Here is a 27,183-nt window from a genome sequence, read left to right as displayed (position 1 = left end):
ATCCAATAACTTAGTGAAGTAAGCTGAAATACTCAACCACATTGTTCTGTACTTTACTGAATCCCCATTGAAATGAAATATTTCTGAGTGACACTTATCCCAAAATCACAAAACAGCAAACTGTGATTAGATCCTGAAGGAAGAGAATACTTTTGCCACAGTATACAATGCACAGTTATTGCTCTAGCTTTATCCAGGGTGGACTAAGCAGTGACAGGCCCGTTCTATGTGGGTTACCCACTTCTGCTCTGGACTCTCTGCCCTAGATCAATATGGAAATCTAAAGTTTGAAAGTTTGTTGAGTGTGGTGACTAAATGAAAACAGATCAGGTCAAACGTATTAAACAGTTCTTTAAAGGCAAATTAGGTTAGTTGTTTATATTTTTATATTTTGCATTAAATCTCATTAAAAAAATCCAGTAACTGCACAAATGAACATGAGTACAAAACACTAATACAGAAATTAAAACTTTAAAAATTAATACTCTATGTAAACAATTAAATAGCTTCATATTTGTTTCCATGTTGTGTTTTGACTTTACAGCAGAGACAAAGCACATTTTGAATATAAAATAAATTGCATGTATATAGTTATAATTACACTCTTAATTTTTCATAAAATAAAAGAGTATATATCAATATTTACATTCAGCAATATGTGTAGACTTAAATTAAGAGCTTATACTTCATGTGGCAGTGAGAACATAAGTGCATAATTTCAAAATTAATGCCACTTTCGTCAAACCATGACTAAAATTCAACTTAATTTAATTTTTCTATGTAGCAATGCATCCGATCAGAGTATGTTGCAGGTCTTTTAATGCGCCAGGAACTTTGAATCACCCTTGATCTTCAGTTTAATCTTTTAAACGTCCAGTGTAGATCAAATCTGAAAATAAATAAATAATAATACAGTTTAGAGCATTAAAAAACTCAAGCATAGAAAACATAAGTGTGACTTACCACGGCAGTATTCAGGGTTGTAGTTTTCGTATATCGGGTAAAGAGGGTTTTCCTGTTCACTGCGATGCTTCCTGGCTCGAAGGACGTCTCTCACACACTGGTGCAGGAAGGAATACTGACACTGCAAGACAAACAAATACAATGTATAATCTATATGTTAAATATCTGTATGTTATTCTATTCAATTGCAACAAAAAGAGAAAACCCAGTTCATTGAGATCCCATCCGCATCTGCAGACTCTTCCTCAAACATTACAATCATTGTAAATAATGTGTCATAAATTAGAAAAAGAGACAACACGTGCCGCTCAGTGGCTGAGTGGATAGCACTAATCCGGCTCGGACAAGTTGCTGCGTGTCCTTCCCCAGTCTCATTCCCACACTACACAGTCCTGTCCAAGTAATAAAACAGAAAAGGAGCCCACACACCTCTGTCTGAACCATGTGTTGACGGTGAAGTCGGAGGTCAAACACACTTCCATACAAGTCTACAGTGCCTTTGGAGTCCAACTGCTGCAAAACCCGATCCAGAGCAATGAAAGTCCCAGTGCGACCCACACCAGCACTAAACACAAACAAAATCATAAAATAAACATATAATAACATGACAAAGGGGTACTGAGTTTAGGGGCTGCCACATGCTCGTGTCATGCTTGTATCATATCAGGAAATGCAATATAATCCCAATGGCCCCCCAGTAGAAAAGTTACATAGTGCACCTTTCAAGGGCTTATAATGGGTTGGAGGACTCATTTAACTAAAATGCAGTAAAGATAAATATGTTTAGAATTTTGCTAAAAATTGTAATAATCTCATCCCAGAATACCATTAATTGATGACATCACACTAGGAAATTACCCAGCAAACACTGGGCAAAAAACAATCTGTAATTTTTTTATTTACTTGATCAAATAAAAATATATGAGAAAACCTTTATTTTGTTGAATTATTGTTTCGAGAGTCAAAAAGGTGTTTTCTTTGTGCAGATTATGCATTAATTTGACTGGAGTGAGTACCGTAGTGTGAAGTGTCAAAGTTTTCTCCACAAATACCTACTTGATTGGTGTAAAACTATAATTTATATGTACAACAGATAGAAATACACCAAATAAAGCAAAAGTAAAGTAAATAAAAACCTGCCATATGCACTTTAAGTAAAGCCAGGGCTTATCCCACCTGCAGTGAACAACAGTGGCTCCAGAGCTGGGAGATCTGTCCACATAATCTCTGACTGTGCGGACAAACTGGATGAGGGACTGGGTGCTCTCCGGGACGCCGTGATCAGGCCAAACGGTATAGTGGAAGTGGCGCACCAGCCGAGGGTAACTGCAGCCGCTCTCCTGCGACACAAACAGCGCTCGTTCAACTATGTAAGCATAGTGGAGATATGAGGGCGGCTGATGTTTACAGAGGTGATCTTGAACTCCCTGATGGTCCACTCGGGCAGCACAGACTCTGACAGCATCTGAATGACCAGGTCCCCGTAGTACAGAGGCTCCCGGTCTGCCGGCCAGTACTGGTCACACTTCACCTAGAAAGCACACATTCCCGGGAGTTTCAAATTATTCTCGTGTTCACAGGATAATAAGACATTAACAATTTCCTTTTTTGGTTTGCCTAATTTTTCATTCCTGAAGCTTTGTTTCGCTCAAATAGATTTTATTTGAAGTAATTATCAGTTGTTGCTTTAAAGGTGCCATAACATGCTTATTTTCACGTTTCGTAGTCTATCCTAAGTGTATAATTGATAATAATAAGGGTTGTGCAACACCCTTAACATAATAGTTAAGAAATATCACCCAGACCTTGGACCCCCTCACCAACCCGGAAATGCAAACGGCTTGGTTTGATATTCGCCCCCACCCTTGCGAAGAGCGATCTGGCTCCCCCGCCCAACCCGTGACGTAGTCTCAGAGCGCGTATATATATATATATATAAAAGTCTTAAAGTCTTATGTCCATTGCGCTCTTATTTCCTGGTTTTTCGGTATCGGATAGAACTTCTCTCCGTTTATTTTCCCGGTTGCTGCATCAACTGCCACATCAACCTTCACCATTGTGATAATAGTAAAGAGTGCGATATCATTAATGAAGTTTTGGGCCTGTTTGAGCCGTGTTTCGTTGTAAATCGAGCGCGGAGCCGAGGGGAAGGGGGCGGGAGGCTTAAGGCGGGAGGGGGAGGCGGGTGGAGAGAGGGGGGAGGGGGGATGATGACGCGTGCCTGTGATTATGACGCGGTCCTGTGAACACCCCCCGTCAGTTTGGAGATTCGAGGAAAGGAGATAGTTTGTAATATAGCTAAACACTGCGGGAATCAATCAAAAAAACACTCTGGGTACATATATGAAGCATAAATAGCAATGTAAGAAGGTTAAAAGCTCTGAAAAGTCGATTTTGCATGTTATGGGACCTTTAATAGCGAAAAGCACGCTTGCTGCAGGGGGAGATATTGGAGGCTTTCTGCTGGCCCATAATATTTAATGTCTTCACACAGGCTCAGAAATATCAGTATCATGTCATTCAAGGAGAGAACGATAATTAGTTCAATTCCACACCATCCCAAAGTGATAAATGTGAGAGTAGCCTGCAGTGTTCCTGTGGTTTATCTGGTTTTCAGTTGTTTACTTGTTGTTTACTCTGTTGTTACTTTACTTTCTTATTTTAGATATCAGGCACAAACGAAATATTTAGCAGAGCAGACCTTTATATTCGTTATTAGACAGCTCTTTTAAATTCAAGTTTTGAGCTCAAACAGGAGCAGATTTCATAGTTCACCATTGACTCTGGTGCAGTTTTGCCACTCACTGCTCAAATTCAAAATGCTGTGATGTCATCTGCATAACATCTATACAAAAAATACATGTTTTGGTGATAGACTGACCCGTCCTTTCTCCACGCACTGTGTCACCATGACAATGTTGTAGACACCATGTTCCCACACCATCCTCCAGAAGTCGTCTTTGGTGCCAGGCAGGGGGCCCTGGGTGGCGATATACTCCCGGCGATAGTTGTTGCCCTGAAAGATTAACCCCAAGTGAGTGAGTATGCTTTACTGCCTCTGTGTAACATGTCTGAGTGGAGCATACCGGGATGTAGCTGGCATTGATATAGTCCGAGCAGGGGTCGTCCTCCAGGTACGTCAGCTTCACTCTGGTGGAATCATCTGTAATAATATCATGTTCAGATTTTTATTTTAAAATACCATGCTGTAATGCTGTAGAGAAGTGGAAAAAATGCAACCACTGCTTCATTTTAAAGCATTTTCACTGGTAAGAAGAGTAAAACTGAGTAACTGCCATACTTGTTTAATTAAAAAGCGGTTGACACATCATCTACAGTGACACAGTCAGTTCAGCCACACATCGCTGCTTTGTTCATTCAGTAAATTCCAGATAATAACCTAGACTTAATAGACTGGAAATATATGTAAACAGTTTAATTTTATTTTTGGCAGCAGGGCTTACAGGGCAGGATGTTGTTGTAGCGGTTCTTCCCTCTGTTCTCAGGCAGCCGCGACAGGTCCATGGTCTGGTTTCGACCGACATCCTTCAGATCCTAACAGACACAACCCGCTTCGTTATCCAATGAGCTGCAGCAGAAACGTATTCCAAACCCCGAGTCCTCACCTCAAACTCCTCCGACAGCAGATAGTTAGAGTCAGTCTGGAGTTTATTCAAGTGCGACTCAAAATGGCAGGCTTTGATTGGACTGAAACGCCAAAGATTCAGTTAAATGTTTGCCATTTTTAAGATTGCATATGTTACTGTCAAATACATACCTTGTGACTCTGCGGTTACTGAAAAACAAAACACACACACATTTTTACACATATGTAAAAACAAATACTCAAAGCCATTGTGTGTAATATATGGTCATACATTTGTACCTTACTCAAGCCATCTTAATAATGAAATTAAATAAAATGTGAGTATCTTATGAAGAAAGCTCGCAGATTATCATCTCATAACTCAACCCTCAAGTGTTTTACAGTTGAACTCTTAAGTGCTTTGTTTGTGTGGAGTTAATGAAGAGCAATGAATACTTAGAAACATCTGCTTCTCCGTAATTACTGTGGACTGTGGCGCTGAATGATGAGGTAATCTGCTAGAGAGAGGACTTTATTGAAAACTAATATTTCACGCGCTCGCATATTGGACGTAGGCGGTATCGGGAACTAATCCTTCTCTGGCTCTATCGTACACAGTCTGAAAAAATTATTTACAGATGGAGAAGCCGTGATCGGTCACACTCACCTCCGTACGCCCAAATATATCCCTGACGCTGGCACCTCCTTCCACATACTCATCCGCACCACCGGGTTCTCCTGCACCGCCCTGCAAAAGCACAACTCCGCTTACAAACCAGCTCTGAAATACTCAACATTTACTCCTGTATCTACTATAGTGACACTCGTTTGTTTCGTTTAAGAGGCTGTCCCGATATTTTGTCACGTAGTTGGGCAAAAACTGCTTCGCTCCAGTACAGAGATGTTGGAAAAACAGCTTGTGGGGACAAAATGAGATAGCTGCGCACGTGCTGCATCTAATTATAAAGCACTTATGCCCATCGTGGTGAATAATTAGGATGCTCAGAAAGTCAGAAATAACTTTGGACTCCTGCAAGCAGTCTAAAATAAACTAGTTCTGTTTTTTAAGCTTTGTGGCCTTACATCAAGTGTGTGCTGCCAACTATGAACCTCACGCACCTCCGATGTCACACCTGCAGGGGCGGAGTTGGAGGTGTAAGTTCTTTATTCCCCCCTCACTCTCCCCATTCCTCATTTGGACTGTGACTGTGTGTTTAATCCCACTTGTTGTTTTAATGTCAGAAACCCTTGATAATGGACCATGGAAATATTTCAATTTGGTATCCAGCAGCAAAACTGCAGTTGTTTTAAATGACTCGACAGGGTACATAGTAGTTGAAATATCCCAAGATTTACCTCTGAACTAGATAATGTTATGTTTTAAAGGGGTGTTTTTGGATATGATTTGATAAAAAACATACACTTTCCGCAGCCTCTGTCTGTACATCAGGAGAGCTGCGACCGCCACCATGACACCAACCAGAAACATGCCGGCACTCAAGCCCTCCACAACTCCACCGAGAGGTTCTGTTCAAAATAAAACATGAATGAACATAAGTTGTCGAGCAGACATTTTATTTTTAGTGTTTTTTGTTTTGAAGCTCACCAGCATGAGTCCTCAGAGGAGCAGAAAGGTAAGTGTCAGAGAACAGTGGCTGGGGAAACTCTCTGTGGCTTTCATCAAACAGTCTAGTGAAAGCACGAATGCTCAGCCTGAACATAAAAAAAACAGGAAATAATAGGTGTGATATGTCCCTGAACTCCTCCCTCCAGGAGAGTGTAGTGAGTTTTACCTATATGAAGTTTTAGCTTTCAGTGGCCCATCGCAGAAGTCGCCATAGCTGTCACTTATGAAGAAGCCGTTGTCATGGTCCAGGTCACAGTTTCCCCCCAGCCGATCCCCCCCTGCCCCGAGATTCACCTCAACCACCTGTAAATTGGGTCAACGGATTATAAGTCTTTCACTGATAGCCCCTTGCTCTGGTAACTATGGTAACCAGAGCTTGACATACACTTTTGATCACTGGCCACTTTGTGACTACAACGTTGAAGGGTTTTGGTGTGTAATTTATTATGAAATATGCACTTATGGCTCTAAGCCATGAAGTGTTGTTATAACTGATTCTATGTCTGGATAGGAATCAAATTTAACAAACGATATGGCTTACACAAGAATAGGTCATGGTTAACAGGAAAAAGCGTATAATTGTGGCTATGGGAATTATAAAATTAGTATTAAAACTGAAAATCTACCTTAATTCTGGAAGTTTTCTTTAGTGCAAATGTGAAGTACCTGTCCAGCAGAGGTCTCAGAGTCCTGCGGGCAGCGACTAGGGAAATACGCTGTCTGGTAGGCTCTGACTGACGAGTTATTGATGTAATCTCGATAAGAAGGCATCGGGTGTAGCTGCTCTGGCTGCAGAATCTCATTGGCTGTAGAAATAAAAACAACTCAATTATTACAAAATTATGTTTCTGCTTACTCTTATGGGTAATTTGTACAGAAAATAATTAAAATGTTTACCATCAGATTCGGCCACAATGACAGAAAAGTATCGAATGGCTCCATTGGCATCACTGAACCAGGAGCAATTGAAGCGGAACAAAATGGATGATGGCGTGACTTTTGAGGCTCTCTCACTCACACGGACAGTAGGAGCGGGAACTGGAGGCCCTGAGGGGAAGAGATGGAGCTTAATGTCAGATATACAATGGCAGCATACTGTATCAAACTTGCATGTTGCTCAAATAAACAAACTGAAACGGAAATATTTAATTATATAGAAATATAGAAATGTATTTCTTTTTTATGGTTTTACTTTTAAGGGGACATATTACATATATGTAAAATAATAACCATGAAATAACAGTGTTTCCCCATCATAAACTCAGAGTTGTATTTCAATTAATTAATTCATGGTTGAGAAATCCTGTCTTGTGTTATACTTGAGAACTACCCCCAATCTCCGCCCACTGCTCTGTACTCGGGATTATTCAAACAATTCTGACTCAGGGTCAAAAAAGACATGTAGCTATTTTTCCACAATACATCTTTTTTATTCTATTAAGCCATTTTAGATCAATATTGCAATTTACCAAGAAGAAATGTAAAATAATGATCCCATATGTCAGTATAATATCAAATACCAGAAAAAAAAAAGCATGATATGTCTTCTTTAACAAAGACTTGTCTAGGCTGTAATTACAATCTGCTTATCCTTGTGTATTCAGGGTCTGTTTGAATAACCATTTAAACCGCTGGAGCTCAACTAGAGGGGGCTGTGTATCCATTGATTTTTATTGTTGTGTGGTCAACACTGGGTCGGTGAGTTTTCTTTGAAGTACATTAAATTGAGAATGACACTTGACTACCGTGCTAGTGTGGCAGTAGGCCCTCATAACCCCTGACAGCCTATGGCCTGTGACCTGGGCCTTTAAAAGGAGGCTTCCTCACCTGCGCTGGCCCTTCTCGCCTCTGACGTCACCCGCCACCTGGGAGCAGTGCAAGCGCCACGAGGACCGGAGCATTCGTTCTGATCGCCCCAAAAACACCCCAAAGTTTAGGCTTAAAGCCAGCGATCACACCAGCGTGTTAATCAGTTTGGTTTGCGCATCGTGCGCTCACCAAACCCTGCTCAAACCTTGCTGTATGACTCGTGCCGCACGCTCCCCAACTTCCCTCCAAGTGCCCTTGGTGGGTTTGGGCACGTTCGCACCGGCCCCATTCTACATTGAGACTGTAACATATCAACGTTTGGAGTTTTTGAGTGTCGGCTCTGGCCCCCAGCTGGACTGTGGGACTGTACCGGGTCCCAGGCCTGCTGCTAAGGACCAGCGCCACCTCCTGGTAGGGTAATTGGGCTAAGTGCCTTAAGGGACAATCTGGGCTGCTGTTTTATTTTACTTTTGTTATTTCTGTGAATTGTTTAAATGTGTCTACTGTTTTAGAGGTGTGAATGTGTGAATGAGAGTAGTAGTAGTTTTATTATTAAAAATACAAATGTTTTATTTATTCTGTCTTTAAATTTAATAAATTGTGAACTTGGTTTCCTATATCTGAGTCTCCTGGTCCACTCAAAGAATTTGCGCTTGCCTTACTTGTGTATGTGTCCCTGGCACCAATCCAGGGTGGCGTTGTTGGAAACTAATACAGTCAATAGTTATTCATTTAACCCATAAATTGGAATTCATGTGGAAGACATCCACCTAAACATCATATCCCTATCGTAGCCACGACATTTTGGCGTTCGTTGGCAGGATGCGATTGAGTTGGACCGAGACTTAGAATTGGGTGATTTAACTTTAGGTTGGGTTATTTAGTGCATCCATTTAGCTTTTGGTGGTTGCTGTTATTCCAGTGATTGGGGGTGCCTAATGTGTGTGTGGTTTAAAGGTCATTTTGATGTTTACTCGCAAGTTATTTGTTTGCAGTGTTCAGTTATAAATTGTGAGTTTTGTTTTCATCTGTTTCTCCTGTGCCTTAAACTATTAACACTTAGAGCTATTCTTGTCCTGTGTTGATAACATATTGCCGTTAACGCTAATATTGTGCCTAAATTGTTCCTCTTGGGTACATTGTGTTTAGGGTATTGTGAATAATACAGCAACAGCATTGTCCCCATTTTGGTTGTAAATTGCCCGTTGTAAAATATGGAAGAACAAATGCGCGAGTTACAGGAATTAGTTAAACAATTGAAAGCAGACAATGAAAGACTGCGCCAAGAGCGCTCTGATGCTTCAGGTGCTAGTCCCGGACCGTCTGCTCCGGCTACGGAACCACCCATGGGTGTGGCAATCCAGGTCCCGATAGACTAGTTTTCATCCCACGTGACCGTAAATGCCCTATGTTTCGAGACCGAAGCGGTATCGGTTTGAGTGAGTGGTTGGAAGCCCAAGCATGTATGAGAGCTCGGCATTTGTCCACAGGTGATCAGGCGTTTTTTTTATTTGACCATTTAGAAGGAGAGGCCCGCGAGGAGATAAAGTATCGCCCCCGCTGAAGAACGGAGTGACCCAACCAAAATTACTGCCATTTTGCAGGACCTGTATGGATGTTCAGAATCGTATGTAGCATTGCAAGAGGCATTTTTCTCACATAGACAGCATGAAGGCGAAGGGCTGTTAGAGTATTCACTTGTTCTAATGTCCTTGATGGAGAGAGTTAAACAGCGTGCTCCAAACAATATTGTAAATTCTGAAATCCTCTTGCGCGATCAATTCGTTGAACAGGTTCTCGATGGTGCTCTTAGGCGTGACCTTAAGCAATATGTGCGTCAGTCTCCTGGGGCAACACTAATTGACGTCAGGGGTGAGGCTATCCGGTGGGAGTGTGAGGGGCTGACTGTGGCCATGCGGGGCCGAAGCAATTCTGTTCCCTCAGCCTGTGGAATTCAATATGCGGTGCAGGGTGGCTACCAGCGGTCAGGCCAAAATCCGCCATCCGAGCAGAGGTGATGGAACTCCTGAGACGTCAGCAGGCACAGTTAGATGCACTGACAAAGAGTATTGCCCGCTTACAGACTTCTCAGCCTTGTCATCGTGGTCGTTCACCACGAACAGGTCCAATAATTTGCCTACGCTTTCAACAGCCAGGCCACATTGCAAGGGAATGTGATGGGCCACTGGTCCAATCCCATTTACGGTCCTCTGCGCGCGGTGACCCACAACTGCGCCAGCTGTCGGAAAACTAGTGCCCACCGTGTTGCAGAGTCACAGCTCGGGTGGGGCATATATTGGCTCAAATAATCCTTGGGTGGGGCTAGAAGACGCTGATGAGTTAATTTCCTCGTGTCCACATATCGACGTTGGGATGGGTGGCGCCACCGTACCATGTCTTGTTGACACAGGCTCGATGGTCTCAACTGTGACCGAGAGTTTCTTTCAGAAGAACTTCGAGCCTTGGGGTGAGGAGCGTCTTAAGGCCTGCCATTGGCTGGAACTTAAGGCCGCCAATGGTTTGGCCATCCCATATGTTGGCTATCTTGAGGTCGAAGTCAGCCTTTGTGGTAAATTAATGCCCCATTGTGGCGTCTTGGTAGTTAGGGATCCACCTGGACAGACTTCAACTCAGGTCCCCGGGGTGCTCGGGATGAACATTATCCGGAAATGTTACCTCGAGCTCTTCGGCCACTTTGGATCGGCCTTGTTTGGAGAATCATCCAGCTCACTCTGTGGAAGCTATGCAGAAGTGTTATGTCGCCAGTGTGCAGTCGGTACCTAAGCTGGGCCGCGTTCGGGTCCGAGGAAAGCGGGCCTGTCGCGTTCCGGGTGGTGCAATAAAGTTGGTTACTGCCACTTGTTCACAACAGCTCTCTGAGGGGACTGTATTGTTTGAGCCACCAGAGGCTGGGTTACCTGCAGGCCTTATGGCATCGCCAGCTCTGGTACGTGTGGAGCGGGGCACAGCGTACATTCCAGTAGTGAACGTAGGAGTAGCAGATGTGTTTTTGTATCCCCGCACTGTTATCGGTACTCTGGACAGTGCTCGGGTTGTCAGCTTGCCGTCGGGTGTTGTCGAGGTGTCGTCCATTGCCGCTCAAGTAGCAGGCCAAAGTATAAGCTCTCCGGTCCTCGACCAGATTGAGCTACTTGACCTGTCTCATTTACCTCCTGAAGAACAAGTTGGTGCCCGTTTACTCCTTCGGCAACATGCCTCGGTCTTCTCCACCCACGATCAAGACCTTGGCTGCACAAACTTAATTTCCCATGAGATCCCTTTGTCCGACAATATCCCTATACGACAGCGGCATCGACGTATTCCACCCTCAGAATATGAGGTTGTGAAGGATCATATTAACCAACTGCTGGAGGCACAAGTGATCCGAGAGAGCTCGAGTCCTTATGCCTCGCCGATCGTACTCGTTCGTAAAAAGGATGGCACCTTGAGACTCTGCGTAGATTACCGACAATTAAATTGTAAAACCAGGAAGGATGCGTTCCCGCTCCCACGTATTGAGGAGTCTCTTGATTCTCTCACCGGTGTGCGTTGGTTCTCCACTTTAGATCTGGCAAGCGGATATAATCAAGTGCCAGTTTCTGAAAAGGACCGGCCGAAAACTGCTTTCTGCACTCCATTTGGCTTGTTCGAATGGAATCGAATGCCCTTTGGCCTGTGTAACGCTCCGAGCACCTTTCAAAGGTTAATGCAGCGAATCTTTGGGAGTCAGCAGGGGCAATCGCTGCTTCTCTATCTCGACGACATCATAGTCTTCTCATCCGATGTGGGGCAGCATTTGGGGAGGCTAGATGGCGTTCTGAGTAGGTTACATCAAGAAGGTCTTAAAATGAAACTAAGTAAATGTAGTTTCTTTCGTCGGGAAGTAAGCTACCTGGGGCACATAATTTCAGATAAGGGAGTTGCCACTGACCCCGGGAAGATCCAGGCAGTGGCTGATTGGCCGGTTCCCACTTCAGTGTCCGAGCTCCGCTCATTTATTGGATTTGCGAGTTACTATCGCCGGTTTGTAGAAGGGTTCGCCAACCTTGCCGCGCCGTTGCATCTGAGAGTGGCAGAGTTGGTAGGTAAATTTAAGCGAAAGTCTTCCAGGTGTAGCCTGGAGGGATGGGACCAGGAGTGTCAGGCAAGCTTTGATGGCTTAAAGGAGCGACTCACCAGCGCCCCAGTGCTTGCATACGCGGATTTTACCTTACCGTTTATCCTCGAAGTAGATGCAAGTCACAGTGGCCTGGGCGCTGTGCTTTCGCAAGAGCATGGAGGCAAAGTGAGACCCATAGCTTATGCCAGTCGAGGGCTACGAGTGACAGAACGGAACATGTCAAACTACAGTTCAATGAACCTTGAACTCTTGGCCCTAAAGTGGGCCATGACTGAAAAATTCAGGGAATATTTGTTGGGACATAGGTGCGTCGTATACACCGACAATAACCCGTTAAGGCACCTTTCAACGGCAAAACTCGGGGCTGTCGAGCAGCGTTGGGCGTCGCAGCTCGCATCCTTCGATTTTGAGTTGAGATATAGATCCGATCGAAGGAACCGTAACGCAGACGCTTTGTCTCGCCAACAAGACTGACCCACTAAACATGGCCGCTCTTGTTCCGGGTATCACGGTGCCACCTTCCTTACAATTGTTGTACCCACGGCCTGTGGAAGTAACGCAGGCTGTGGTGTCTGCGCTGCCGGGTCGCTCGTTGGTTGACGTTCGAGCCCTTCAGAGTTTAGATCCTGTGATTCAGGAGGTAGCAGTCTTTTGGAGACCAAACCGAGAACCAGGCCCTGAGGAGAGAAAACGCTTATCACCTCCCGCCATGGTACTGCTTCGGCAGTGGGACAGGTTAGTGGAAAGGTAGGGTATACTTTATCGAAAGATCTTTCGCCCTGATGGTGGCGAGGCTGTGTTTCAGCTGTTGTTGCCAGTCACCATGATCGAGGAAGTACTGACCCAATTACACAATGATCACGGCCATCAAGGGGTGGAGAGGACCATGGCACTCTTGCGAGCACGGTGCTACAGGCCGGGGATGTCGAAGGCAGTTAGCCAGTGGTGCCGGCAGTGCATCCATTGTCAGACAGCTAAGGACTCTAGGCCGACAGCTCGGGCACTGATGGGTCACCTTTTGGCCTCACGGCCCAATGAAATGATTGCCCTTGATTTCACTCTGTTGGAACCGTCCACGAGAGGTGTCGAAAATGTATTGGTCATTACAGACGTGTTCAGTAAATATACGCAGGCGTTTCCAACTCGTGACCAGCGGGCGTTGACTGTCGCGCAGATCTTGGTCTCAGAGTGGTTTTCAAAGTTCGGGGTGCCAGCAAGAATTAATTCTGACCAGGGGCGCAGCTTTGAGAATTTGGTCATGCAACAGCTTTGTGGTCTATACAATATTGCTAAATCACGGACAACCCCTTACCATCCGTCCGGGAATGGTCAGTGTGAGCGATTTAATCGCACGTTGCACAATTTGCTTCGCACCCTGCCCACTTCCCGTAAGCGCGATTGGTGTTCTTGCCTGCCTCAAGTCCTTTATGCGTATAACACCACACCGCACCAGTCTACTAGGGAATCCCCATTTTTCCTGATGTTCGGCCAGGAGCCTAGGCTCCCAGTCGACTTCCTGCTGGGTCAGGTGGTCGATCCTGTGGCGGGGCATCATCATGAGTGGATCTTGGAACATCAAACCCGCCTACAGCTTGCTTTTGAAGGGACGAAGGAACGCTTGAGAACTGCAGCAGGACGTAGGAAGGCTCACCATGACCGGGACATTCGTGATGAACCGTTGAAGGATGGAGATACAGTTCTACTGCGTAATACAGGCGTTCGTGGCCGCTGTAAAACGCAGGACTTGTGGTCTTCCATTCCTTATGTTGTTGTGAGAGCTCATGAAGGGGGAGCGGTGTACACCATTGCACCTACCCATGACCAGACAAAAGTCAAAACTGTCCACCGGTCTTTGCTGAAGGCCCTGGTTGGTACCGACCTAACTGGGGTGACCCAGGAGGACGACCAACCAGGAGCTACTCGCCAACTATCTGAAGAGCCGTTTAGCGATGTAGACTTGTGGATTGTCTCTGAACACCAATTGCCTTCGCTTCTAAACCAAACCGCGGGTAGTCAACCTCCTTGACTCCGGTCTCTACTGAGCCGGAGATACCTACAGTGGACACACCCACGTGGGAACCAGAGCCTTCATCATCGGTCGACTCTGGCGCGCCTCGGTCTAAGCGCCCCACCGCTGGTTGCCACCCGAATCCGCATAACTTGCCACGGTCAACATTGGACATGTAAAACGGTGTCTCCTGTTGCTTGGTAGAACAGGTTGGAAAGTTCATCGTCGGGGCGACGATGCAAGGAGGAGGGGTAGCATGTGGCAGTAGACACCCTGACAGCCTATGGCCTGTGACCTGGGCCTTTAAAAGGAGGCTTCCTCACCTGCGCTGGCCCTTCTCGCCTCTGACGTCACCCGCTACCGGGGAGCAGTGCAAGCGGCACGAGGACCGGAGCATTCGTTCTGATCGCCCCAAAAACACCCCAAAGTTTAGGCTTAAAGCCAGCGATCACACCAGCGTGTTTATCAGGTTGGTTTGCGCATCGTGCACTCGCCAAACCCTGCTCAAGCCTTGCTGTATGACTCGTGCCGCACGCTCCCCAGGTTTAACGCCCTGTGCGTGACGTTACGTGCAGGCTTTGTGCGCCGGGATTCCTCCCAGCCACGGCGCGCATAGTGCACAAATTCGAGCACCGGATTGCTAACCCCGCGGGTCTCTCCTCCGACCCCAAACCCAGAACTTCCCTCCAAGTGCCCTTGGTGGGTTTGGGCATGTGCGCACCGGCCCCATTCTACATTGAGACTGTAACATATCAACGTTTGGAGTTTTTGAGTGTCGGCTCTGGCCCCCAGCTGGACTGTGGGACTGTACCGGGTCCCAGGCCTGCTGCTAAGGACCAGCGCCACCTCCTGGTAGGGTAATTGGGCTAAGTGCCTTAAGGGACAATCTGGGCTGCTGTTTTATTTTACTTTTGTTATTTCTGTGAATTGTTTAAATGTGTCTACTGTTTTAGAGGTGTGAATGTGTGAATGAGAGTAGTAGTAGTTTTATTATTAAAAATACAAATGTTTTATTTATTCTGTCTTTAGATTTAATAAATTGTGAACTGTTTTCCTATATCTGAGTCTCCTGGTCCACTCAATCAAAGAATTTGCGCTTGCCTTACTTGTGTACGTGTCCCTGGCACCAATCCACCAAAACTAATACAGTCAATAATTATTCATTTAACCCATAAATTGGAATTCATGTGGAAGACATCCACCTAAACATCATATCCCTATCGTAGCCACGACACTAGTACAAGTGTGTGTGTGATTGAGTGAACTCACGGTCTATCATGGTGATGGTGGAGTGTGTCGCTGCTGGACTTGTCTGGCCTGCTGAAGACACACGGACAGTAACAGAGTACTTCTTGTACGCATCCAAGTGATCCAGCGTTACTGTGGGGAAGCCCACAGCCAGACGAAACGCAGAGGTCAGCTCCCCATCATCATGGCGCCGACACTCGACCTCATAAGAGTCAAAGTCGGAGAGAGGAGGAACCCAGGAACAGGAAATCGAAGAGGAGGACAGAGGGAAGCAGTGGAGCGATCTCAGCTGTGATGGACCTGTACAGAATCCAAGGACAATAGGTTATACTTGTATAATATATACATTATATCATATGATATATTATGCATAATAAGCCAACACAAGAGGCTGTCTCACAGGCAGTGCTACTGATAAGACCAAAGGAAGCTCTTCAGGAGGAGGATAAATGTTTAAGGACAAAGAGAAAAGCAAAAGAAGATACCATTTGTCAAAAAGATAAAAAATAACTCAACAATTGAGTATTCATTTCCACAGTTTGAATTCATAGATCAGACTGCAGCATATACTTTTTAACTCACAATCGTGTTTATGAATACTTAAATTCCTTCATATTGACGAATCAGTTTGATGTCCAGTTTGCGACATTCCAGAACAACATTCTAAGTGTAAAATGAAAGTTGAAAATATGTAATAAGTTTCTTATTTGGTCAAACAACTACACCCCAAAATGTCAGAGCTGTTTAGCTTTGGCAGCTGAAAAAACACAGGCCACAGTAAAAAACTAGGTCATTCATATTTATAAGTGTCCTGAATTTTTATTCCTTTGGGCGATCAGTTTTATCCCTGTGGCCAAAGCCTCGCAGGCAAACAGCATGTGATTAAATATAGATTTATACTGAAAACTGGCAGAAACCTATGTTCTCATTTCACCATTGAAGCCTTTTATAATGCTGCCACCTGGAGGTAAAGTCCAGACATTATGTTGACACAAAATAATGCACTGTACATACTGTCTGCATATTAGCAATTCAATTATCCTCTAGAACTTCTGATTTGTTTAGTGCAAAGGTACAGTACAGAAAACTCCACCTACTTGTTCGAACGCTGCGCTGGATTGACTGGCTCCTGGTCATGGACCCGCCTCCACCTTCACTCACAGTCACCAGAGAGAAGTTGTACAGTCTTCCAGGAAACATCCCACTCACAATGCCCTCTGTCAAATGAACCGGGGTGACTCTCAGCTGGTCCGGAGGGCTCCACTGCAAACTGAAGTTACTGGAGTCCCCAAAGGAAGGGCCTGCCCAGGACAACAGTATGGTGTCATTTGTTGGTCCTTGTTTGACGGAAAGATAGGTGGGAGGATCAGGGCCTGGAAAAAGATGATAATAATATGAAAGTGATATTAAAATGTATTTAAAATAAATTAGTTGATATGTCTTACAAGTTCGCCCCAGAGCAGTAGCACTATTGATAAGTTCCCCGCTGTGAGTGATGACCTCAGCTCGGTATAAATGACCAGGAACTAATCCTGCGAAAGTGTGACTATTATGGTCAGTCCCCATTATTTGAGCACTGAGGGAGGCACCACTTGAGTCATAAAGAGTCACCTTAAGAAACATTTGAGAAAACATTTAGAGAACTTCAGAGCAAGGTATTGGTATTGATAAGATCATTCCGATCAGATTTGTATGTATACCTGGTAGCTGCTCCGGCCTCCATCGCCATGCTGCCAGCTGACACAGAGTCGGTCTGTATGCCCTAAACTCTGAATCTCCAGCGACGACACTGGAGCAGGTACTGAATCACAAGATTCAGTATGAGTGTGACACTTAACAAATGGTTTGAAAACAGTCATCAGTGCACAGACCTGTTCTGGCCAGCACTGACGAGTCACTGCTCATGCCTCTGCTCCAGCTCAGAACCTGCAGCCGGTACAGACTTCCAGGGGTGAGGCCCCAAAACATGCAACTGTTTGAAGCGGGGCTCACTTTCTGCTGATCCACCAGCTCAGTTGTGTCCTATACAAGGCATGAAGTGTTAACGTCAAACCCATTCTTGAAGAAAGAATATAAAAACATACCTCTGTTTTGTCATCTGCAGCTTCCTGTCTGTTGCTCTCAGTGACACGATAGAGGGAAAGGTCATAGATGTCGACATGACCATCTGAAGGACGCCAGGAGAAAGAGATGGAGGACGTATTGGCTGAGGCGACTGTCAAGTTGCCGACAGCTGCAGGGCCTTTAATGAATATGGTCAGGCAATAGTTAATATTTTCATAAATCTTCCATTTTACAACAATAGCAGATTTTCATCTTACGTGTTTGCCCTTCAGCTGTTGCTTCAAGTGATGGGATTCCACCGCTCAAAGTCACAACTCTCACTTTGTACCACTTGCCAGACGTCAGATCCTCCAGTTGCTCACGCCGACTGTTCAAGGCCACAGTTCGATTGATGAGGACAGAACTGTCTTGGTCCAGCAGCTGCAGACTATAGCTGTCAAACACTCCCATTGGCCTCTCCCAGGAGACAGTGAGGCTGTGTGTCGTGTGGGCATTGTCTGCCTGAAGAGCTGTCACTCGGGCAGGTGCTGAATCATAGTAGACATAGTAGTCATCGATTAACACAGATCAGACACTTGTGATAATAGTGATTCATATATTTTAAGGTCTTTTCTGTGTCATTAAACCTCACCTGCTCGGCCGTGAGCTGTGCTATTGCTGGTCAGCTTCCCACTTTCTGACTGGACAGTGACAGTGTAGAGCTGGCCTGGGATCAAGTCCATAAACTCTCTTGAGGAAACATGTTTTGGGACTGGGCGCCTGTCAATTAGGTCACTCTACCAAATAGACATATGAATAATTATAGTTATATAATTACACATCACACCAACATTTTAAGTCAGTCTAGCTACTTTAATAAGTCACCTCAGTGGATAAAGAGACTGTGTACATGTCTATGTCTCCAGGGGCAGGTGTCCAAGAGGCAATCAGCCCTCCAAACGGCCCTCTAAATTCTGGTATCAAGTGGAGGTTACTTACTGCCCTGGGGACTGAAGAAAGAGACAGGCCTCAGCTCATGAACTCATGTTAATGTTAATTGGAAAACTGAATTAGCTGTTTTACCTGTTCGTCCCTCAATAAACTGTGCTCTTTGATATTGACCACTAAATGTGGATACCACTATCTTATACAGTCGACCAGAGGTCAGAGATGTCAGCTGGTGACTCCAAACCTTACTGCCCAATGTGACAGGAGGAAAAACTTGAGTGTCGTTAAAGTGCAATGTAACCTGTGAGCAGAAAATGTTTGGTCATCATTGCAGTGATGCAGGTCATCAGGTCATCAGGATTTGTTCAAGTCACCTCATAGTGGTCAACATCTCCAGGAGCAGAGCTCCAGCTGACATTCAGGTCCTTCGTCCCTGCAGTAACCACACACAGATTCCCCACTGCAGCTGGAACTGAAAAATATACATTTGATAAGATTCACTGACAAGAGCTATAAGGGTTTTTTAAAGTCCTTTAGACTGACAGGTGCGTCCAACTGTGGAGACAGTGCTGACATAGTCTCCACTCCAGGTTTCCACGGTGACAGTGTAGAGTCGTCCTGGCTTCAGAGACGAGAAGTCACATTCATTGCGTCCCGCAGAGACACTCTTGTTTTGTAACACAGTGTTGTTGTAGAGGATTTGGACCATGTAATAGTCAAGATCTCCAGCAGCTTGGCGCCAGTAAACCTATTAAATACAATATTAATACACAACTATGTAGTGACATGACAATGACATGATGTTTACAATTATAAGAAAATGAATTGACACCTTAAGGAAATCATCTCGTGCAGAGTGAACAGCTGTTGGGTTTTGCACGGTGGCTGGCTCTAAAACATATATATATATATATATATATATATATTTTTTTTTTCTTTCTTTCTTTCTTTAGAAACAACACAATATACACTTCCAAACCACAGTCCAGCGACTTACGAGTTCGAGCCTGCACAGTTGAAGTATTCTCCAAACTGCCACTTCGTGTCACTATGACAACAGAATAGAGCCGCCCTGCCACCAGCGAGCTGAAGGAGCACTCAGGGGGCGAGGAGCGGGACACTGCCAGAGAGTGGACAGTCCGACTGCCATCCTGAAGACGGACCTGGTAACTATCCGCTGCTCCTGCCGCCGGCTGCCAGGACACCTGCAGCGCATCCGACCTCCCGCCATTGGAGGTGGTTATCTCAGAGACAGACGCTGGTACTGAGACAAGATCATGTGAAATTAATACTTTAGCACTATTGATTGATGCAAAAACAAAGAATGCATTTACATGATGTAAGTCTGACTGCGGTGGCCACACAGACATAAATACACAGCTTGCCCTCAAAATAAATGGGACATTTATTGAAACACAATAGGAGCTGGAACAGGAAGGTGTATAAGTCCACAGGAAGTCTTTGAGTAGAGCTTTGGGAGGGTCCGTGTGTCTGGAACATTCCATACGACAGTTTTGGCATTTCAGCCATTGTTTTACGACTCGTCTGATCTTATCACCCTTTCAGCCCAACTACAACTTTTAAATGTTATGAAACTATTCTTTTCCAGCAAAATACAGGCTACTTACTTCTAGGTATTCTCAAATATTGAACGGACTACATTGTACATCCTTCATTAGCAAAATGATGGACTAAAAAACCCTATTTTTTGACAAATACATCAGGAAGCTTTTACATTATTTTATCTTTTTTGTACATACTATCATCCAGGACAATTTGCCTGTGCTAAAAGAAGCAGAACTGGCTGACCTGTTCGTCCCTCCAGCTCTGTGCGTTTGGACTGCACTCCTCCACTGACTGTGGAGGCCTGCAGCGTGTAGAGAGTTCCTGGTGTCAGGCCAGACAGCAGCAAAGACAATGAACCCTCAGGGATGCTGTAATTCTGCACAATATTACTGTAAAAGAGTTTTAAAAACAATGTAAAACTAGGTAAGTGGTCATATGTTTATTAAGGATATTGTTAATTACCTGTGCTGAAGCAGGATCAGCATGTAGGACTCAACATCTCCTGGTGGTTTCTCCCAGAACACCTGAAGGCTGTCCACTCCTGCACTGCTCAAGTTCATCGTCTTCAATGGCATGGGAACTGATGGTAAGACAGATTTGGCACATAGAGACGTTGTATTCAGTTCAATATGTGTATTTTGCTTGATACACGCACACACCTGTCTGCCCTTCTACAGACACAGAGCTGCTCTGCGTCCCACTCCTGGAAATCACAGCGATTGTGTAGTGCCTCCCTGGAGTCAACACGTTAAAGGTGCACTCCCTCATATTGGCCTGCACCTCGCGAGTATCCACAGTCACATTATCTGTTAAATATTAAACCATTAAAGTAAAATATGGCCTTTTTAAATATATTTTTAATCAAATTATACCATGGTGAATAATCAGAAAGTAGCTGTCTCTTGATCCAGCGGGATGGCTCCACATGGCACTGAGTGATGTATCATCTGCATGACGAATATGCAGGTCCAACACTGGAGCAGGTGCTGCAGAAACAGAAATAATGAATCCTAAAATAATCCATAACCACAAAATATTTGCTAAAATAGTATTATCTATAGTTTAACAACATTATGATTGCACTTTCTACTTACTGACCTGAGAATCCCTCACAAGCCCTTTCAGCATAGAGCTCTCCGCTTTCTACCCTCAAAAGGCCTTTGTATAGTCTCCCTGGTGTAAGACTAGTCCCAGAGATGGTGAAATTGACAGCCTCCCTGTTCACAGTGGTGTTGACAAGCTGTTGGGTTCCATCAAACAGGAAGAGCCTGTAGCCGTCCCAAGAACCATGAGGGGCAGACCAGGACAACATGAGGCTCCCATTCGAGGAGGTACACAGGGCGAGTTCAGATGCTGCTTCTGGGACTAAGGGTGAAAAACATTAGCAAAGATATACACTGTGAAAAATCAAAATGCATTGCTCTGCTCACTTGTCCTAAGTGTAATTTCTGATTGGCTTGACAGTCCTTGGCTTGATGATATCACAACTATCTTATAATCGGACCCAGGGCTCAGCTTATTAATGTGGACCTGTGTGGCATTTGGGGGAAGCACAGTCTCCCAAACTCTAGTGTCACTTGAGAATGCAGTGATGATGAGAGTATCCAAATCCCCTTCAGGCTGTTGCCATGACAGCAACAGACTGGTGCTGTTTCTATCATTGAGTGTGATGTTGGAAACTGCAGCAGGAACTAAAAAGAAACAATTTGAAAAAAACATAAGTAGTATTAACTCTTTATTATTCAGTATTTATTTTGACTCATTTTACCTGTTTGGACTTCAATTGATGTGCTGTTCTGCAAACCGCCAGACTCTGTTACCATTGTAACGTTGTACAGCCGCCCTGGCACTAGGTTTTGGACTGTATGTTGCATTGATGTGCTTTCCAGTGTTTCATTTCTTATGAGATCTATTCAAACAATACACATCTCAGATTAGTTATTGACCTCATTATCACCTAAAGTAGACTAAGCATAGGCCCTATGTAGACTATAACAAGTATTCTATTAATGAAACTATTTGAACTTGAGGAGCCTTCCTCACTTATGTCCACTTATGTGTGATAAGATGCAGCCTATACCAGGAAGGTGTGTGGTGTGTGGACGCTCCCAAAGCTGCAGCCTGTAGCGCTCTGTCCTGCCCGGCCCTGCCTGCCACGAGAGGCCCAGGCTCTGCGTGGAGCTGGAGCTGAGTGTCAGCCCACTCACCGCTGATGGGCCTAAGGAAAGACACATACAGGCTCAGTCCACAGCAGGCATACTGGATGAAAACATAAAACAAAAATGCTTGGAGTAATTTTTAGATATTTTTTTAATAATTAGTGCAACACGGTGGTAGAAAGTAACAAAGAGCAAAAGTAAAAGTACTGTACTAAAGTAAAATTGTACAGTGTTTTTACTTTTACTTCACTATCTGAGAGCAGTATCTGTACTTTATACTCCATACATTTTTGAAAAGGACTGAAAAGTAAAAAGAGCTTTTTTAAGTTTGAGAATCAATATTTTTGCAACTTTAATCATGACATTTTGCCTAAAGGTTTTGAGTTCCAGTCCTGGCCTTGAGCAGACAAACAAATACAGACACTTAAGAAATTGAGACAAAAATCAAAACAAATCAAGATTTCCGTATATAAAAGTTATAAAAAATCTGCGAGAAATAATTTGACTAAAAGTAACATTTTAAACATATACTGTACTTCAATACTTTTACTTAAATACATTTGTATCTGATACTTTTACTTGCGTGAACTTTTGCCCCTGTATCAGTACTTTTAATAAGTATCAAAATGCAGTACTTCTTCCACCACTGGAGAAATACAAATATTTGGATAAGTTTATATTTGGACAGTAGTATACTATAGTTTTGATTCACGAACCTGTTCGGTCGACTTGACTGATGGAGGTGAAACAAATGGGGCGAGTTTGGCTCATGCAATGCGTGCAAATTATGAAAACCAGTGGTATTATTGGAGACTACTGCTTCATGAGTTTGTTCCATTTTTATTCTATTTTTTCTTTGTTAAATTGTATTTATTTATTTTCCCATTTATTAAGCAACACCAACTGGGCCAGTTATAAAGGCTGTCATAATGTTGCATTTAAAGTTGCAGGTCATACTGTAAACGTGTATGAGCATTGTATATGTAAAGAGGTCTATGCTAATTCAAGTTTCATAAGCCACCTTTTGTTCTAATTCTAAACCTCAGAATGTCCACGTTACAAAAAAATAGCAAAGATTAAAAAAGAATATATATATATATATATATATATATATATATATATATATATATATTAATATATTCTTGATAGTTTTAGATTTTATTAGATTTTATTTTGCAGCCTATTTTTTTGCTTCTTCAAGTATTTTCCCATGTTGTGGTTCCAGTGTGTCTAGTTTATTGTTTATGAAGATATTATAAGTATCACATCAAGTTCCCTGTCTTTGCCTCCTTTGTGATATAAAATATATGTGAAACTCATAAGAAGGTTTAGCCACTCTGTCTTTCAGATGATCCAGCGCTCTGTCTGTATCCTGTGGCCATCTAAATGTTTAACAACTGCAGTGTGTTCAAAGAAGCCTATTTTGCCTGGAATATGGATTGGAGTAATGTTGCATCAACTATATAATGTAGTGATGTAAATGTCAGTATGTTTTTGTTTGCCTGTCGTGTAAGTGAGCTCCTCAAAAACAGAACTGCTGAGTGAGTATTATCATCAAATCATATGTAATTAACGCATTTGTTGTGGACAAGGAATCAGATGTGAAAAGACTGAAAACATACCCACAAAAGTGCAACATTCACAATATTATCGTAATTGATCAATATTTCTTTAATCTGCCCAGCGGGGAGTGAAAGGTCAATGTAGCCGACGTGCGGGTGAGATAAGAGGTCAAAAACAAAGCAAAAAAAGCACAGTGCAGAATTTGGAGCTGCTGAGAAGGTTACTGTGGGGGGGCCGCAGTAACACCCCGTTTCCTACACACACACACCCTTCCCACTGCTTCCCACTGAACAAAGAAACAAAAGAGGCAGGAAATGAACCCTGAGCTTGGCCACGTTGGAAATACACACTGAAGGCCCAACTTCTGTTCTGGACATGGGCCAGCCCCAACACTCACTGGCTGTATATGCTATTAGCGCTCTATCAGTCTCTCTCAGCAGGGTCGCTGTTCCTGCAGCTAATCACTGAGCTGCAGAGAGGAAAGACACACAGACTGTCCTGAAACCACACTGTTCTTCAACCACAGGTCACTGAAGATGAAGACAATAGGTCAAAGATACATTTATTGTTTTCGAATGTAATTGATAAAGTATCCTTCTGTTTTATCTTTTAGGGGAGAGCAGTTCATCCACTGACCATAAGCACTCATTCACACCATGTCCTAGTGATGCGTTTAGTATAGTCAAAGAGGTTAGAGGCAAAATGGCATCCCTGTCACATGTCAGAATGCCCCAGGGCAGCTGCAGAAGAAGCTTATCACCACAGCCGTGATTTTGACGTGGTGGTATTGAAAAAGCGAAATTATGTCATTCACAGTCAGCGGCTGGTGTGAGGGGCTGAGTGTGTTGCTGTTTCACTTACTGGTGTGGATGGTGACGTTGTGCACCTGACCGTCTCGCTGTGAGTGGATCTGCAGCTGGTAGACGGTGCCAGGCTCCAGGTGCTCCATGCGACAGGTAAAAACCGCTCCACCATTGTTCCCTCCATTGTTTTCCTCCAGTTCATTTGTCGCCAGATAAGAATTTTTTAAGTCCTCATTTTCCCTGTTTTTTTGAGTTTTGCTTTTTATCTGATTGGCCTCTAGCTGATTGCGCTCTTTAGGCTCTGTGCATTCAACGCTGTCGGTTTCAGCCTCCGGAGATGAGATTATGAAGGAACAATCTTGTCCAGTTGTGTTTAGCGTGAGTGAAATGTGGTCCACCGCTGAATCTTGTTCAGACACATAAAAAACACACTGTCCTCCAGATCCTTCTGTGTGAACGAGACTGAACCAAGTCTGTCATGGAGAGACACAGTTAGTCAATGTCATAAACTGTTAATTACTTAATTTCAGATACTAAAATTTAAAGTACAGAAAACAAACCCAACCATTGAAAAGTTTAAATTAAAACAGATATCAACAATATTTTAATAGGCTCATCTTTTTTATGTGGTAAGTGTTTGGAGTTCTTTTAAGACATAATAATAAAAAGCCTCTAAAAGCATGCAAGAAAAAACGCAATCATTGATCTCATGAACGTTTAACCTGAGTAATGGCTGCTTTTGATAATAACAATGCCATAGATCATTTGTCTAAACCATCTTTATAGTTATTGATTGACTGTCTTTAGATGTTCACAAAGCATAACTCACTTGGAGCAGCAGGAGTGAGTGGATCCACAGCCTGTGCAGTCTTCTATCGGCTTTACATTTGAGCATGTTGATCCTTCTGATTCACACACGAAGCAAACATCACCATAATCCTGAGGTACAGACGATACCCTGAGGTTGACAGATCGCAAGGGCCAGCCGTTTTTGTCCTTCTTCAGCCAATCCACAAATGTTTGGATAAAAATCAGTCAAATTAGTTTTGAAGTTTACAGGGTGCAAAAAACAAGACAAATTATTCCAGTTATTCCAATTTTCAGATCTCATTAAGTCCTCAGGGTCTGCTGTGCACACTCAACTCAAACTTCTCAGTTGGCTGGTTCAGCCTTTGTCCCAGACAGAGTGCCCCTCTTCCTGTCTTTGTCTCTCTGCTTATTGGTCAGACTCTGCAGTGTTAAAGCTGGGAGTTACTAACGGACTTCCGCAATCAAAGCCACAGCTTTCTGAGTCAGAAGAATGAGCTTTCAGGCTGGACTAGCTCTTTAAATGAGCAACAACCAAGAGAGTGTCACTTGCTGCTGGATTAGAATATTACTGCTGCAAATGGCTATACTGACTACTCATACATGCATTTCTTTTTATTCACCTTTATTTAGCCACAAAGTGACGCTAAAGGTTCGAAGAGTAAGCACTTGTTTCCAGGCCCCAATAAGAGGCTCCAAGAAAAGCGTAATCACACAGTTTATATAGATAATTGTAATCAATATAAGCCCATATTTAAAGGGGACATATTGTAAAAAAAAAGAATAATGTTCCCTCATGATTAGCTCTCTCAGTGTTGTACTTCAAATGATTCATACACGTTTGCGAAAATGTTTTCACCAACCCCCTATCTGCGGCCATTATAGGAGAGACTTAAATGAGAGGTAAATAGGGTTCAGAAATGAACACATTTTTTTAACAATGGAAAGACATAAATTACGATCGGTGAAAGGTCACTTTGAATATGGTCCCATTTCTATTTTCAAGCTGATTTATGTATATATTCAAATCAATATTGCATATATTATAGTTTAACGGCATTGGCATAATATGACCTCTTTAAGCTTTACCACAAGGTCTTACCACACGCATGGTGTGTGTCTAAATTCATTTGGAGGCTGATGACAAGAGCTTGGTGAGCAATGGGAGAACATTGAAACACGTTTATATGGGACGATCTGTGGATGTTTCACCATAAAGATATTTTGTTTTGAATTGTTAATTTCTATAATAGCTGTGCATTTCTTTATCACTCTGAAACCAATGGATGTTTAGCCTATAATTTTGCATTTGGCATCAAAGATATTTTTGTAAAAATAAAAATGGGGAACAATACATTTTGTCCTCTGCATTTGACCCATCCTTCAATGCCGCTGGGGCAGTACAGCGCCTGGGGAGCCATCTCCAGATCTTGGTGCTTGGCTTGGGCAGGACTACCGTAGCTGGAGGACTTTTGCCTATTGTGCATATTTTCAGTAGATGTGGGTGAAATCGGAGTGTCTAGTGGAAACCCACCCAGACTCTATATATTTATCTACATCAATCACACACACTTTTTAGGGAACTACAGTCTCACTAAAGGATCAGGTTGACCCATTAAGACCACTTTATTGATCTTGTCTTAATTTAGTGCAAAAATGAATAGCAAATCAGAGCTCCAGTTGTTTTATTATATATTACAGGTAGTATAAACAGGTTACAACACATGTTCTGAACAATAACAACATTCATCTGAGTACATCAAATCCACAGAGTACACTTGGTATTAGGTGTACACTGACTGAGCAAGTGCTCACATTAAAGAAGATTGAAGGGATGATTTGTGCAGCGTTTTTATGTATTTCATTCTAGGTATTAGTAGCATTTATGCTAAATTTGAATTTGTATATTGAACATTTAGAACATCCCTTTCAA

General features: G+C 43.5%; 1 protein-coding gene across 1 annotated transcript; it reads right to left on the bottom strand.

The window, feature by feature from the left end:
- Positions 1-348: 348 nt before the first annotated feature.
- ptprb (protein tyrosine phosphatase receptor type b) lies at positions 349-25,493 on the bottom strand. Its single transcript, XM_072453909.1, has 40 exons — positions 25,273-25,493; positions 24,502-24,916; positions 21,999-22,136; positions 21,687-21,827; positions 21,349-21,609; positions 21,017-21,283; positions 20,791-20,904; positions 20,578-20,724; positions 20,381-20,498; positions 20,162-20,307; positions 19,350-19,616; positions 19,185-19,243; positions 18,896-19,100; positions 18,727-18,824; positions 18,488-18,653; positions 18,290-18,414; positions 18,057-18,201; positions 17,683-17,952; positions 17,446-17,603; positions 17,233-17,383; positions 17,062-17,162; positions 16,807-16,972; positions 16,459-16,734; positions 15,383-15,661; positions 7,074-7,223; positions 6,843-6,982; positions 6,343-6,479; positions 6,156-6,262; positions 5,971-6,076; positions 5,217-5,297; positions 4,742-4,759; positions 4,590-4,671; positions 4,428-4,518; positions 4,050-4,126; positions 3,845-3,979; positions 2,372-2,494; positions 2,140-2,303; positions 1,393-1,528; positions 964-1,084; positions 349-889 (listed from the first exon to the last, which is right to left on the bottom strand). The coding sequence occupies exons 1-40, from the start codon at positions 25,336-25,338 to the stop codon at positions 858-860; spliced, it is 5,979 nt and encodes a 1,992-aa protein (XP_072310010.1). The 5' UTR covers positions 25,339-25,493; the 3' UTR covers positions 349-857.
- Positions 25,494-27,183: the final 1,690 nt, after the last annotated feature.

The sequence above is a fragment of the Eucyclogobius newberryi genome, unplaced genomic scaffold (assembly GCF_026437365.1).
Source record: "Eucyclogobius newberryi isolate DKJ021-1_F unplaced genomic scaffold, fEucNew1.0.hap1 SCAF_2, whole genome shotgun sequence".
Classification (NCBI taxonomy): Eukaryota; Metazoa; Chordata; class Actinopteri; order Gobiiformes; family Gobiidae; genus Eucyclogobius; species Eucyclogobius newberryi.
This window is presented reverse-complemented; position numbering and strand designations above follow the sequence as displayed.